This window comes from Cnephaeus nilssonii, assembly GCF_951640355.1.
Source record: "Cnephaeus nilssonii genome assembly, chromosome: 10".
Lineage (NCBI taxonomy): Eukaryota > Metazoa > Chordata > Mammalia > Chiroptera > Vespertilionidae > Cnephaeus > Cnephaeus nilssonii.
This window is the reverse complement of record NC_137081.1, coordinates 7,056,492-7,071,524: the sequence shown is the minus strand read 5'-3', so window position 1 is coordinate 7,071,524 and position 15,033 is coordinate 7,056,492. Positions and strand designations below refer to the sequence as shown.

The 15,033-nt window shown below is 48.6% G+C and overlaps 1 protein-coding gene across 2 annotated transcripts in view; it reads left to right on the top strand.

Moving 5' to 3' along the window:
• Positions 1 to 15,033, top strand: part of RFTN2 (raftlin family member 2) — a 49,156-nt gene that overhangs the window by 13,900 nt on the left and 20,223 nt on the right. For both annotated transcript variants that reach the window (XM_079781982.1, XM_079781983.1), the window contains exons 5-8: positions 915 to 1,098; positions 2,933 to 3,047; positions 7,500 to 7,773; positions 10,671 to 10,874. In XM_079781982.1, coding sequence (XP_079638108.1) covers positions 915 to 1,098; positions 2,933 to 3,047; positions 7,500 to 7,773; positions 10,671 to 10,874 — 777 coding nt within the window. The remainder of the gene's footprint in view (positions 1 to 914; positions 1,099 to 2,932; positions 3,048 to 7,499; positions 7,774 to 10,670; positions 10,875 to 15,033) is intronic.

The following is a 15,033-nucleotide window of genomic DNA, read 5'->3' as shown; positions in this document are numbered from 1 at the left end:
TTAGAAGTGTAATTGGAAATGACAATTCTTGCTTAACAAATACTATTTCTCCCATTCTTAATTTTAGATTTGTATGAATTTTATTCTTAAGAATTATGCATCTCATCTTGTTCAGAATCATAAAAACAGTTGGCTCTTCAACTTAGTATTGTTTTTCTTGTGTATATGTCTTTAATATCTATTAATGGAAATATAGTCAAATGAATTCCTAAGAAATAAAGTTGCTTAATTGGAAAAACAAACAGCTAAGGCATTATATCTTTACTTGAAGACATACTGATGCCCTGTTTCTCAGTGGTTAGAGCAGTGATCGGCAAACTCATTAGTCAACAGAGCCAAATATCAACAGTACGACGATTGAAATTTCTTTTGAGAGTCGAAAACCGACTTCTGTGCATGGGCCACGAAGTTTCAATCGCACTGTACGTGCGCGCCCGCACGTGGTATTTTGTGCAAGAGCCACACTCAAGGGGCCAAAGAGCCGCATGTGGCTCGCGAGCCGCAGCTTGCCGACCACTGGGTTAGAGCATCAGCCTTTGGACCAAAGGGTCTCAGGTTTGATTCCTAGTCAAGGGCATGTACCTTGGTTGCAGGCTCCATCCCTGGCCCCCAGGTTGGGGTGCATGTGGGAGGCAACCAGTCAAGGTGTCTCTCTCACATTGGTGTTTCTCTCTCTCTCCCCCTCCACTCTCAAAAAATCAATGGAAAAAAAATATCCTCCGGTGAGGATTAACAACAAAAAAGACATAGTGGTAATAATTCTATGTCTACCAGCTCATCAAGTTACTGTTGCTTTTTTCTGAAATAAATTTAGAAAATATGTTTCCTACTCATTAGTATTATCACACATAGATAGAAATAATATGATTCAATTTTATGGGTGTGCACATTTCTCTCTGCATTTGACATTTCAGCGTCACCAAACCCGGAAGTCATCAGGATCAATTCCCTTCCAGACATAGTGACAAAAGTGGAAGAGTACTACCTTAAAGGCTACGTTGTGGGGGCGATCCACCCGGTCCTACAGCCGGTGCGCCAGCGGAGACACCTGCCCGCCAGCCACCTGTACAGGGTGGTGCTGTCGCGCCTGAAATTAAGGTGAGCCTGCTGCCCACGGAGGCGGTCGCACTAAGAGGCTGCTAACGGGCAGTTTTCTTTGGCTAAAAGAACGGAAAGTCTGAGCGACGTGATGGAAATGAAGGGTCCGCATGGGGCTGGGGCTTCAGGCACGTTTCCTGCGGTTAACCGGGTGGGGGAAGGAAGCTACGCTTCCTCCCTTACAAGGCCTCCCTGGGTCTAGGGCCCGCAGACAAGCAGGTCCCAGGTGAGGAAGCCCGACAAAGGGGAGGGAAGCAGCCTGGAGACGCACGTGGAGCTCACCGGGCAGCGCAGCTCCGAGTCCTCCGGGGCTGAGAGCGCGCCTGGACCCGGTCCGCTCTCCCGGAGCATTTTTAACTGCCCGGGTTGTTCTATGACAGGGGCACAGACACCGTCTCTGCCTGCTAAAACGGTTCTTCCCAAGGCCTCCATGCCACGTTCTTACAAACGGGATAGAGCTCTTATCAGAGATAGATAGATATAGATATAGATATAGATATAGATATAGATATAGATATAGATATAGATATAGATATAGATATATAGTATTGATTTCAGAGAGAAAGGTAGCGGGAGAGAGAAAGAACATCAATGATGTGAGAGAATCATTGATCAACTGCCTCCTACATGCCCACACTGGGGATCGAGCCTGCGACCCAGGCATGTGCCCTGACCAGGAATTCTGGTTCATAGGTCAACACTCAACCACTGAGCCACACCAGCTGGACTTGTCAGCTTTTTTTTTTTTTTTTAAATAGGAGGTAAAAGCCATTTTTTTTACTTTATTTTTTGAACTTTTTGCAGTAGTTACTTTTTCAAACAATACTGCAACCATTTTTTGCCAGACTCGCTTATAAGTTTGAAAGTTTTCAAAGACGGTTGCTCCTTCCGGTGATGAGAATAACCAGACCCATTCTCTTTGGTTCCCATTTCATTTTTTGAAGCCGCTCTTCAACTATGTCAAACCCATCTCAAAGACCAAGGTAAAACCTGTGTTTTCTCTTTCTAGTAATAGACTAATAATCAACCACCTTTACTATGAAAGGGCTAAGCAGAGAAGAAAAGATGAAATAAGAAGAAAAGAGGGAAAGCAGGAAAATTGAAGAAAGTGAACATTTTAAACATGTTCTAGGTGTGCTTTTAGGGGACACTGTCCTCCCTGAGTAACTGCCCACTGACCCGTGTCCGAGGGGGTGCATACAGGCGGCGGCCTCGTCGGGCATTCCCAAATAAACACGCCACCTGTCACACAGTAAGAGCACATTTCCTACTTACAAACCTTACTAGCCACGTATACAGTATTTTTTCTCATTTAGCGTCGCCTAAAATTAGACTCAGTAGTGCCCTGACAAGGCAAGGACTAAGGAAAGGGTAAAACTCAGAGAAGAAGAAGAAAGAAAAAAAAACACGGGACAATATTGATCTGCCTTTGAATAAGATTTTCACTTGTGCTTTTGTACAATAGCGAGGTATACTAGTCACCCAAAATCACTTCTCAGAGCGTTTGTTAAAACAACAGACGTGAAATTTTTCTGCTATATTAAACTGGAAATTAATGTAACAGATTTAAATTAAGGAAATTTAAATGAATAAAAGTGACTGTGTTTTTGGAAATTAATTTAATAGAGATTTAAATTGAAATTTGAATGAATAAAAGTGATGGTGTTTTTCTGGTATTTTTTGCCCAAGAAGACAACCGTTAGGCTTGAAATGACAAAACATAGAAATGATCGCTTTGACCTTACTTGTTGCTCATGCATTTTCACGTGAGCAAGTCAGCTTAAACTCAGCAGTCGGCTTCCGGCGTCCGACCCTGAACTATTCTCTGTTGCAGCCCGAAGCTCTCAGCAGCGCCCAGCGGACAGAGACGCCCACGGCTGGTGATTGAGGAATGTCCTCTAACGCATGAGACGCAAGCAAACGACGTCGCAAAAGAACTGATAGAAAAGGTACGAAATGTATACATTGTTTTCACGGGATATTGAGAAATCGTTGGTAGTTCTTCTCCATCGATTTCCTTTCTTGTTTGAAAAAGAACAGGGAAGCCCTAACTGGTTTGGCCCAGTAGATAGAGCGCCCTGGACTGAAAGGTCCCAGGTTCGATTCCGGTCAAGGGCATGTACCTTGGTTGCGGGCACATCCCCAATAGGGGGTGTGCAGGAGGCAGCTGATCGATGTTTCTCTCTCATCGATGTTTCTAACTCTCTCTCCCTCTCCCTTCCTCGCTGTAAAAAAATCAATAAAATATATTTTTTAAAAAGAACAGGGAAATAATAGGTGATTTATTCTACCAGAATTTAAAACATATTGAAGTTACCAAATTGTGCAGAGTTAAAAGACATATCACACTTTTTCATGTATAAAAACAGACACAGAAGCCAATGAAACAGAATGGAAATGCCAAAAATAAACTTAGACACATAGAAGGTTCCTGACAAACCTGAATAAATAAAAGGGGGAGCCACCATTACTTAGTGCCACGGGGAACGTGGGCAACTGTTCTGTAGGCAGCTCATGCCACAGGTTTCCAATGAGATAAAGAGGTCATTTTTAAGTGTGAAAACTCTGAAAGAAAATGAAAGAGTAGACGTAGTCAATTATAAATAGATTGAGGACTTTGAGTTTTGTATATAGATATAGTAAATACTAGGAAAACTAAGCTTAAAACTAAAGAATCCAGATGAACTCTGCAACAAGTGTCCTCTGGGGACCTGGTTTCAGAATCGATATGAAACGATGTCCAGTCTTGAATGGACACACAGAATCCATCAACAGTGGCTACAGAAGGAAACAGTCACAAAGGGGCATTTGGCCAAAGGGTCAGCCTGACCGATCTTTTTTTTTTTTAATATATTTTATTGATTTTTTACAGAGAGGAAGGGAGAGGGAGAGAGAGTTAGAAACATCGATGAGAGAGAAGCATCGATCAGCTGCCTCCTGCACACCCTCTACTGGGGATGTGCCCGCAACCAAGGTACATGCCCTTGACCGGAATCGAACCTGGGACCCTTCAGTCCGCAGGCCAACGCTCTATCCACTGAGCCACACCAGTTAGGGCCTAACCGATCATTTTTAGTGTAAATGTAAAAGCTGAGAAGAACCACCGCACCAGGACTCGCTGAGGAGTTACGCTGAAAGTATGAACTCCAGCGTCAGGTGAGCTTTAGGAAAGATCCATACATTGCAACTGGCATTGGAATAACTTAGCACGGTGTTCCTGAATATTAGTTTGGTAATAAAAATTATAAACCCTGTTTTATTTTGTGACTCAATAATTTCCTCTGTAGGAATCTATTCCAAGAGATTCATGGACAAGGGGAAAAGTCACTTCCATACAAAAATATGTTAACGAATAGCGAATAAGAGGCCAAATTCTCAATAATTGGCAAACTGAGAAGGAGGCAGTGGCCCATCAATACAATGGAATATTTATGGTTACTGAGCATGGCAACTATATTGACCGTCAGTCTATACCAGTGGTCGGCAAACTGCGGCTCACGAGCCACATGCGGCTCGTGAGCTGCGGTTTGCCGCTCTGTTGACTAATGAGTTTGCCGACCACTGACCTAGACTCTCGATTCCAATAATTACAGGCTGTTGTTGTTCCTTGAGATTAAGCCCCTATACAGTATCACCTAATTGAAACCTAAAAAGGAAACACTATGTAGGTTGATGAAAATCAAGGAAAAAACTTAACACAAGTATTCTAAAGTGATGGGGTTTTACTCTGAAGTTTTCTTTTGTGTTGCATTGGCATACTTGGAAGATTTTTGCTTTTATTTAAATGAACAGAATCGAGAAACGAAGACATTTCCTTTCCAGGAAGAAACGGCGGCACTTGCTCACGTTCCCATGACTGTGTGCAGGACCAGCTGTGGCCTGCGCACAGCCAGTCACAGCCGCCGCTGATGTAAAGTCACCGGCAATCAATAAGGCTTTTCAGGAGCAGGCCTGGAGACTGGGCTTTTATAAACAACGTACACATACTGTGGACTACTACTATTCTGGGAACTTCTTTTTTCTGGGGATAAATCCACTCCAGAACATTTCTTTTGAAAACAAAAATGTAACGACTCATTTAGTCTCAATGGATCACCGTCAGAGCTCTTGTTTTGCATCTGACTTCCTGGAGACAGTTCCAGACCCACTGAAACAGGAAAGTGCTGTTATTCCAGCAATTAGAGTAACGAGTTGTTTCAGAAAGAGAGACGCTTCAGGAAACACGCCTGGGACACGGAGCGTCGCCCGTGTGCGCACAGGAGCCGTGGATGGACACCAGGCGTGTAAAGAGTCGTATAAAGAGTTGGCTGTTGAACCGCTAGATTTTAAGTCATGTTAACATTATATCAATGTTTGCTCTGTTTTTAAACGTAGGTTCACAAGTGTTTTTGCCCAGGATTTTTAAATAAAAATAACATTGGAAAATATCAATCTTCCAACTTAAAAAAAAAATGGGAAAAAAACAATGAACAGAGTCTATTTGTTACCGGACTTTTCCAGATGAAACTTTCTAATAATAGAAAGAGGTTTCTTCGCTTTTTCACCCAAATCCACGTGTAAGACTAGAGGAAGCCCTGGCGGTGAATGGCCGTTTCCCCGGCTGGGGCCTCGCTCTCCTCCCCCGGCACCTGATGTGAAGACAGCCTGTGATTTTGTCCAGGCTTCGAGCACTGGTCCCCGTCGGTGCTAACGTACAGGACTAAGTCAATGGCGTCGTGTCCGCGTAGTCCTTTGTCCCAGCTCGCACACCCACACGTCCCCCTCCGCCGTCTTCTCCTCTTCAGCGGAGCGACAGCACGGGCGCCCCCTCTAATGGACACTGCCCTCTGGGCTACCCCCTTCTTCCTGCCATTTCGTTTCTGACTCTAGATGTTCAGAGTTGCAACCTCCATCATGACTTCCCCTTCCCCTCCCAGGTAACGTTGAAAACCGTTCATGTAGCCCTAGCTGGTTTGGCTCATGGATTGAGCGTCGGCCTGCGGACTGAAGGGTCCCCAGTTCAATTCCAGTCAAGGGCACATGCCCGCCAGCCTCAGTAGGGGGCGTGCAGGAGGCAGCCAATCAATGATTCTCTCTCATCATTGATGTTTCTGTCTCTCTCTCCCTCTCCCTTCCTCTCTGAAATCAATAAATCCTATCTAACAAAAGGGTAATATGCAAATTAACCATCACTCCGTCACAAAGATGGCAGTGCCCATAGCCACAAGATGGCGGCACCCAGTCCTCTCAGCCCCGCCGGAGTTCTCCAGTCCCTGGGAGCGGCTGCTGAGAGCAGGCAGCATGAGCGACCTGGCAGAATGCTTGCTCCGTCGCCACAGCGATGAGGCAAGCGTTCTACGCCCGGCCGCAGATGGGCCTCTGGGCCGCGGAGAGCCTCTGTGCAGGGGGCACGGAGCTGCCAGGCCCCGCAGAGAGCTACTGGCGCACGGATTCGTGCGCAGGGCTACTAGTACATACATATAAAAATAAAACCGTTAATGTGAATGTTTAAACCGGTGACCCATAAAAGACGTTGCTCTTTCTTTAACTTCTCTAACAAGTACTTATAGGGCACCTACAGGTACAAAACATCCCAATACAAAGATGATAAGACTCATCCTGCCCTCAACGTAATTGCCCGTTTCACGCCCTGGGGGTTGGGGGGGACGTGGGCACAGAAGGAACAGAGAAATGAAGCGCAGGCAGAGGAAGGAGGAGTGCTTTGAAGAGGCCGCTCGGTGTCCGGAATGTGCCCCTGGGGTCGTGCCAGGGGCGTCTGGCCCGTCTTCCCCGGACAGAGGAAGCTGATGGTGTTGGTTGGCCCAGGCAGGCGACCCTGGCGTCGGGGTACGAGCAGTCAGAGGCTTCCTCGGACGGGGCGTGTGGGTTGGGTTCATGCATTACGCACACACGTCGGTCAAGGATCTGCCTGTTAGCACTTTTCTTGACCCACATCAAACAATGGATTGTCAGATGTTATTTTTGAACGACTGCATATCTTTTTGCTTTTTAATTAACGCCTTTTGTATTCATTCAGATGTGTGTGGTAATGTTATTTTTGAGGGTTTCTTGGAATAGTTTTTAATGTTGCCTCAACTAGAGAGACCGTTGGTTAAAAGGTCTGCAAAAAATCATGCTATAGAATTACTAGTTCTTCCCAAATAGTAACCTTTTAAAGAAAAGCAGGACTCCTGCTTTCGCTCTTTCTAAATTGTCTGAACTGTCTGAGGAAGTCACGTTAGTAGTGTGGCTCAGTCAGGACTGCTCCATCACAGGTTGCTGGTTTGCTAATGAGTAAGTCTTCAGTCACCAGCAAACGGATTCCTTGTTCTAATGGATTTCCTTAACGCACCTAAAGGTTAATTGGCAATCAACTGACATGACATTCCTATGCTGTTCCACCGTCTCTTTTGAAACCTCAGATCAATGAAGCTTCTAAGCGAGGACGGAGGTTTGTGGGACTCCTCGCCCAGCATCCCGCGCCGTTCTGCAACGGGACCGACCTCCACGGAGACGGAGAGCCCGCCCTGCCGGGGCGCCACCCCTCCGAGGAGAACGGGCGAAGCTGGAGCGAAGGCCCCCTCGGCGGGCAGCCCTGGGAGAGGGGGGTGGACGGAGAACTCCACCAGGACGGCGGGCCATGCCAGCGGGAGCCACCCGGCAGCCCCAGGGCCAACACCACAGCCAAGGGAGAAGGTAACAGACAGGATGAGTACGAACAACCTCTGTTCGGTTAAACCTGGCAAAATGAGTTGTTGGTTTTTGTTGTTCATTCTCACCTAAGGATATTTTTTCCATTGATTTTTTTTTTTTTTGAGAGAGAGAGAGAAAGAAACATTGATGTGAGAGAGACACCTCGATTGGTTGCCTCTTGCATGTGCCCCAACCGGGGCCAGAGATCGAACCCGCAACCCTCCAGTGCGAGGGCCAGTGCTCCAACCACTGAGCCACGTGTCCCGGGCTACAAAGTACGTGTGTGTTTTTAAATATATTTCACGGATTTTTTACAGAGAGGAAGGGAGAGGGATAGAGAGTTAGAAACATTGATGAGAGAGAAATATCGATCAGCTGCCTCCTGCACACCCCCCACTGGGGATGTGCCCACAACCCAGGTACATGCCCTTGACTGGAATCGAACCCGGGACCCTTGAGTCCACAGGGCGACGCTCTATCCACTGAGCCAAACGGGTTAGGGTACAAAGTACTTTTTTTTTTAGGCAAAGTAAGTTTCTAAAGGTTATGGGGACTAAATAAACGAGTATAAATTCATCTTATTCTTTAAAATTATTACAGTCAGAAGTAAGGTAGGACAGTTTTTCCAACAGCCGTCTCTGGCATGGTCTGACAGCCACCCACATAAGGACACTTTGTGTTGAGAACTGCTTTCCACTTAGTCCCTCGCCAGCTCCCCTGTGCAGCCAGCTGTGCCTGTGAGTGGAGAGAGGGGTTCTCTAAAGAAGGCTGCCTGACTGGTGTGAGACCTTGTGAACAGCGTGTGAGGATTTTCGTTCGGGCCTCTCCCATTGCGTGGATGGCGCTCACCCTTGAAGTTCACTCCCTCCTTTGATCATCACGTAGAACATGAAAATGGCACGTCCTGGTGAAACAATTCATGTAACAACAGTGCCCGCACCCTAAAATACCTTTAAACGGTCCTGTTATTGTTCTCAGCCAACTGGCAAGTCTTTTGGAGAAACTGAGCGTATTTTACTCATGTGTTTGGACTGTTTGGCGTTTTCTGAGACCTTGCGAGGCATGTTTTAAAAAGCACTATTAGAGCCCTGGCCGGTGTGGCTCAGCAGATAGAGCGCCCGCCTGCGGACCGAAGGGTCCCAGGGTCGATTCCGGTCAAGGGCACGTACCTTGGTTGCAGGCTCCTACCCGGCCGGGGCCCTGGTCGGGGCGCGTGCAGAAGGCAACCAATCGATATGTTTCTCTCGTGTCGATTTTTCTGTCTTTCCCTCTCTCGTCCACTCTCTCTAAAAGATCAATGGAAAAATATTTAACAAATTAAAAAAAGCACTAGGAAAGAAAATCAAAGACTGTGTAAAACCTTAGAGTTAGGGATATGCTTAACTTCTGGAATAAGAAGGGGACTTCCCCCCTTATGGAAAGGGGGCTGTGAGAAGTAAACCAGAGAAGTCTGCCCAGCGCTGAGCCCGGGGCCTGGCTGTCCAAGCTCTGCACTAAGGCAGCTGCTGCGGCTGCTCACAGCGGTGACGGGAGCGCCCTGGGCGGGTCTGAGACGTGCTGAAATCCTGTACCTGACAGAGACCCATGGGACCCCGGTCCGCACAATCACCTTTAAAAAACCAGGAGCATTTCCCAACTCACCCTCTCACCCATCCCCCCACACCGCCCTGCCCTTTCCCACCGGGCCCCTAGCTCACCACCAGGCTGGCTTCCTCCCTTCCTGTAAAACCCTTAGGAGTGTAAGAGGGAACGCGGTGGGGCTGTGGTCAGAATGCTGCTCGCTTCCCCCACGGCGGCCTTTCAGCTGCTGGTGCCCAGTCACCTTGATTAGAGTCATTTTCCAGTTCTTTAAGTTCTAAACTCAATAGGCTACCTCAGTGGTCGGCAAACTGCGGCTCTGTTGACTAATGAGTTTGCCAACCACTGGGCTACCTATTTAATGTGCGTCCGTCTTTAGATTCCACTTTGTGAATAGCTTGTTTTTAAATCATATCGTTCCTAATAACTTTCTGTGGCCGGGGTTCTTAGAACCACTGAGAGGGGTCGGCGGGGGGGGGGGGGGACGGGGGGGGGAACAGGTACCTACAAAAGACCTCTTAGAGAATCTGGTGAAATTCATGAGACTCAACCCAGAAAAATGCACGCAACACACATACCAAGTACTTGTGTCGGTACCGCAAGTGGTGTTAGACTTTCTAAAACACAATCACGGATGTGGGTCCGTCAGCCCCCCAAATTAAGAATTTGCCGACTTACAGTAAAGAATAAGACATGACCCAGCAATTCCATGTCTAAGTATGTGTTCTAGGGCAGCTCTCACACGTGTCCAAGGAGACATGAGTAATCATTGTAGTAACAAAAATTTAGAAGCAGTGTATATGTCCATCACTAGAGAATAGTAGACTGGAATACTATGTAAACTAAATGACTAAGATCTATGAAGTGTTAACTATACTTCAAAAGCATAATATTGAACAAGAAAATCAATTTAAAGATTGGCATGTATAGTATGGTGCCATTTTTTAGAAGTTTTTTAACTGTAAAACATTGTATACCATCTGTGGGCATATAAATCTATATTAAAAGAATAAAAGCTTGCATGAGAGTGATAAACACCAAGTTCACGATAGTAGCTATTTCTGGAGAATAGGATAAGAGAAGATTACATAGTGAGCCTCAGCTATATCCGTTTCTCAACCCCTTAAAAAAAGTCTGAAGCAAACATGACTTCATTTGAAACATGGTTAAGATTTGAAAAAGGTGAGTGGTAGGTAATTTTGTTATTCTCTATGCTTGTTCTGTGCTTGAAATAGCTCGTGGTTAATAAAAAACATTTTAAGAATCTTTTCAATGAAATTATAGCTCTTCCCTCTTTCTTCCTTCTGAACGCCTATCCTCAGATAACAAGTTGTATATAGTCTTCAACGTGTTTGATGATGAATCCACCGGCTGGACCTACCAGGAGGGCGTCCTGTCCATGAAAGTCACCAGGAAAGGACCCGTCATTAGCACACTTGATGCCGATTGGCTGGAGTTAACGACCTTCTATTATAAGCAAGGCTTGTCTCTAATTGACTGCTTTGTGTGCTGGGAAACACCGAAAGGTAAGTTTTCAATTATGATATGTTAGTATCTTTAAAAATTGACCTGATGTTAGAGTGGGTAGAAATGTGTTTGCCTCTCAAATTCTGTGGCTGAAAGGACAGATACTATTCCTGAGGAAATAGATTCCAGTCCTCACACAGCTCTGTAGCTTCCATGTAAAATCTTGAATCCCTGTGGTAGAATTTAACGTGATGTTTGCTGTCGGGTTGTAACTGTCAGGACTAGACAGACCATTGTGTGATGGACTAGGACTTTCCAAATGCAATGTACTCCAACAACCCAATCGGGGCTTACGATGGCATTTGAGAATTACTATCCAAACGATGACACTATCCCAATTTTGGACACCACCTACCTGACTCTTTCTATACTTTGTCTTGAAAAGTAACTTTTGCTTCAGAAAATGATATTGATCTTATGTTCATTTCTGCCTTCCCCCATCTTTCATCAGTCTCTAGCCTTCCTCTTTTAGTTACAAAGGAATCTGTAGTCATCCATCTACATCACAAAAACAACAAAGAAACTAACAAAACTCCAAAAATGACTTTCTAGGGAAAGAGTTTTTAAAAATAGATCAGAGCTAAAAGAAAAGAAAAATAGATATTAAGGACGCTGGGAACATAGAAGGATGGAGGCCATGAAAACCAGAATAGGGCCCGACCCATGTGGCTCAGTGGTTGAGTGTCGACCCTGCACCAGGAGGTCACGGTTCGATTCCTGGTCAGGGCACATGCCCGGGTAGTGAACTCGGTCCCCAGCAGGGAGGTGTGCAGGAGGCAGCCGATCAATGTTTCTCTCTCTCTCTCTCTCTCTCCCTCTTTCTTCCTCTCTCTCTAAAATCAATAAAAACGTTTTTTTAAAAACAAAAAAAACAGAATAATTGGGGACCCTAACTCAATAAGGTTAGAGAAAAGAATGAAGAAGTAAATAAGATGAGATCTCGATATACCTTATTATCATTAAATCAGCGCAGTGATAACTTCACTAATACAACTAAAGACTTTGGATGAATATTTTGAATTAGCAAGATTCGTATGTTCCAGTGGAGCCTTCTAACCAGCAACCAAGATGAGGGCCGAGCCCACGGCAGCACCCGGAAACGCGGCCGCTGGCAGAGCGCTGGGCACAGCAGCTGCTCAAGGAAGATGTTTTGGAATATTTTGGTTCTTGGGAACTTCTTCCAAGCTGATCTAATAGGAAGAGCATGGGCTTTCAGATCAGACAGGCCAGGTGTAAATCTGAGCTTCTCCCTCATTAGCTGAGCGATGCTCCCTCCTTATTAGCTGTGGGATCTGGAGACGTTAGTTGAGCTCACGGAGCCCTGTTTCCTCAAAGGGGGATAAAACAGTCCTCCTTTAACGCATAGACACAGAGACCCACGGGAAGGCTACCAGAAGGGAGGGGGAGGGGGAAGTGAAGGGGAAATGGTCAGTATCACTGGGATGAGTTTGCGCGGGGACAGATGGTCACTAGAATTGGGGGGCGATCACATGGTAAGACATAAACATGTCCAATCGCTATATTGCATACCCGAAACCAATATAACCCGTTTAAGACTGTATACCAACTGTACTCAAATCAGTTCATTAAAACTTAACCAATACCCCCACTGGATCGCTGTGAGAATTCCGTAAGCTACAGCATGTGCACAGGGAACACACACACACACACACACACACACACACACACCGCCAGCACCCGCCCTCGGAGTTCATGGTCTGAGGCTTTCTTCCCCGGCGCTGGTTCTGTGCAGGCACAGTGCTCTTCGCCCGGACCTCCTATTTGGGGGGCGGTCATGCTTCATGTTTCTCTCCCTCCCTCCCCCTCCCCCTCTCCCCCTGCCTCTCCCTTCTCTTCCCCTCCAAAGAGTCTGAGTTGGAGCCATTTCAAATTGTGGGTTGTGACTAACGGCTGCAGGCAGAACGAAAAAGACTCCCTTCACGTCCCTTCCAGGCCCCTGCCCACGAACATAAAATTAGCCACAGCAGTTGCCAGTGAGAGGCCGGGAGGGCTTTGTTCCGAGAGCTCCGAGGCTATTTAGAGATCCTGGATCCTGGGGGTGGGGTGGGGTGCGGAGGGGGTGGGGGGCTCTCTCCTTGGCAGGGGAATGTCTCAGGACATTTTCCACCACCACCACCACACACACACACACACACACACACACACACGCACGCGCACACGCACGCGCGCACACACACACACTCACACACATTCACACACTCACACACACACATTCATACACACACACTCACACACACTCACACACATTCACACACTCACACACACACACTCTCACACACACACTCTCACACATACTCACACACACATTCACACACTCACACACACTCACACACACTCTCATACACTCACTTCACCAGCCCCATGGGCCTCAGAGCACAGCCTCCTCCCGGCGTTAGCACCACCCGCACCTGCAGCCCCGCTCCGCCGGGTGAATTCCGTTGGCCTCACTTGGTAGCCAGTGCCATCGTCGCCTGTGGCAATGCTCGCGTGGAATGGGGGGGATGTGTCAGAACGAGGAGTGGGGTCAAGACACTGACACGTGCACTGACTCACGTCACATACATGTGTGTGCCAGCCCCCGGGCTCACGATGGTGAGGACACGCGGAGCCGGCCCCGGGGCATCCGGCAGGGACAAACACTGTCCTAACGGAGCAGAGTGCGGTGTTGGGACCGCAGGGCGTGGGGAAGAGCGTGAAGGCAGAGCACGCGGAGGGTGTCAGGCGTCTGTGACCACCCCGGAGCCGGAGGCTGGGAGGGGGCCAGGAGTCCCACGTGGACGAGCTCTGGGGGGGAGAGGAGCTGGGAGACCAGTCGCGGAGAGAACGGCGCCCAGGGGTGGGAGAGGAGCACGGCCCCTCCGCGCAGTCTCACCGACAACCAGTGCAACGAGCGCTGACACGCGTCCCTACTGTGTGCCACCTACTATGTGCGGGCACTGCTCTCAGCAGTTCCCACTCACTAACTCAGGCCACTCCCACAGCGGCGCTCTGAGCCAGGGCTGCTTGCTACCCTTTCACCGATGAGGAAACTGAGGCCCAGAGCTACGCGTGTGCCCCGCACACAGCTAGAAGGGGGTACCAGAGTGGAGAGGATGCTCTTAGGCAGTTTGCCATCCGGTCAGGACTTTTATTCCAATTGTTCCTTAAACATGAAAAGGAGGAGTCTGGCCTGAAAGAACCTCTCTGGCCTCACCCAGCGAAGTGGGTCACAGGGGTGAGGAGGGGGGGGGGGGGGAGTGAGAGCCGCTGCCATGTCGCAGGGAGGTGGCGGTGCGGGGAGGGCAGAGACAGGCTGACATTCCTTCTGCAGACAGAGCTCCTGAGGAAACCCAGTCCCCCTGGGCTTGCCCGCCACGTGTCCCGTCGGGCCCCCCGCCCTCAGGTTAATGCCCACAGTGCCACGTGGGCCTTTGGAGACTGCCGTGGCACGTTCCCCGTCCGGCTAGAGGTGACATCGACCTCTGGCCGAAGTGAATGTGTCAGATCACCTGCCCAGACACGTAAACTCTTCCCTGAGAACCCTTCAAGGGTGTGCTTCTCCAGCCAGGACCCGGGGCCCCAGGGGGTGTGGCCTGTGCCAGGGCCCCGCGGGGTGTGGCCTGTGCCAGGGCCCCGCGGGGTGTGGCCTGTGCCAGGGCCCTGGGGGGTGTGGCCTGTGCCAGGGCCCCAGGGGGTGTGGCCTGTGCCAGGGCCCCGGGGGGTGTGGCCTGTGCCAGGGCCCCGGGGGTGTGGCCTGTGCCAGGGCCCTGGGGGGTGTGGCCTGTGCCAGGGCCCCAGGGGGTGTGGCCTGTGCCAGGGCCCCGGGGGGTGTGGCCTGTGCCAGGGCCCCGGGGGGTGTGGCCTGTGCCAGGGCGCACAGAGTTCACAGACGAACCTCCCCCGAGGGTGACGCTCGCCTCAGGAGGGCAGAGGGGGACCCGTTTCCTTACGTCACATGGACCTACTGGAAAGGACGCCAGGTTTGCACTCACTAGGACTGCGCCTGGAGACCATCCTTCATCGATACACTTTCCTTTGCCGTGGGTGGCATTTGGCTTTTAAAAGGTCTTTTGTGGGGTTTTTGAGAAGTGGTGGGTCCGTGCTTTGTGCCTTTTCCATATCAGGCACCCAGAGGACAGGGGAATTCTGCAGGGCGCA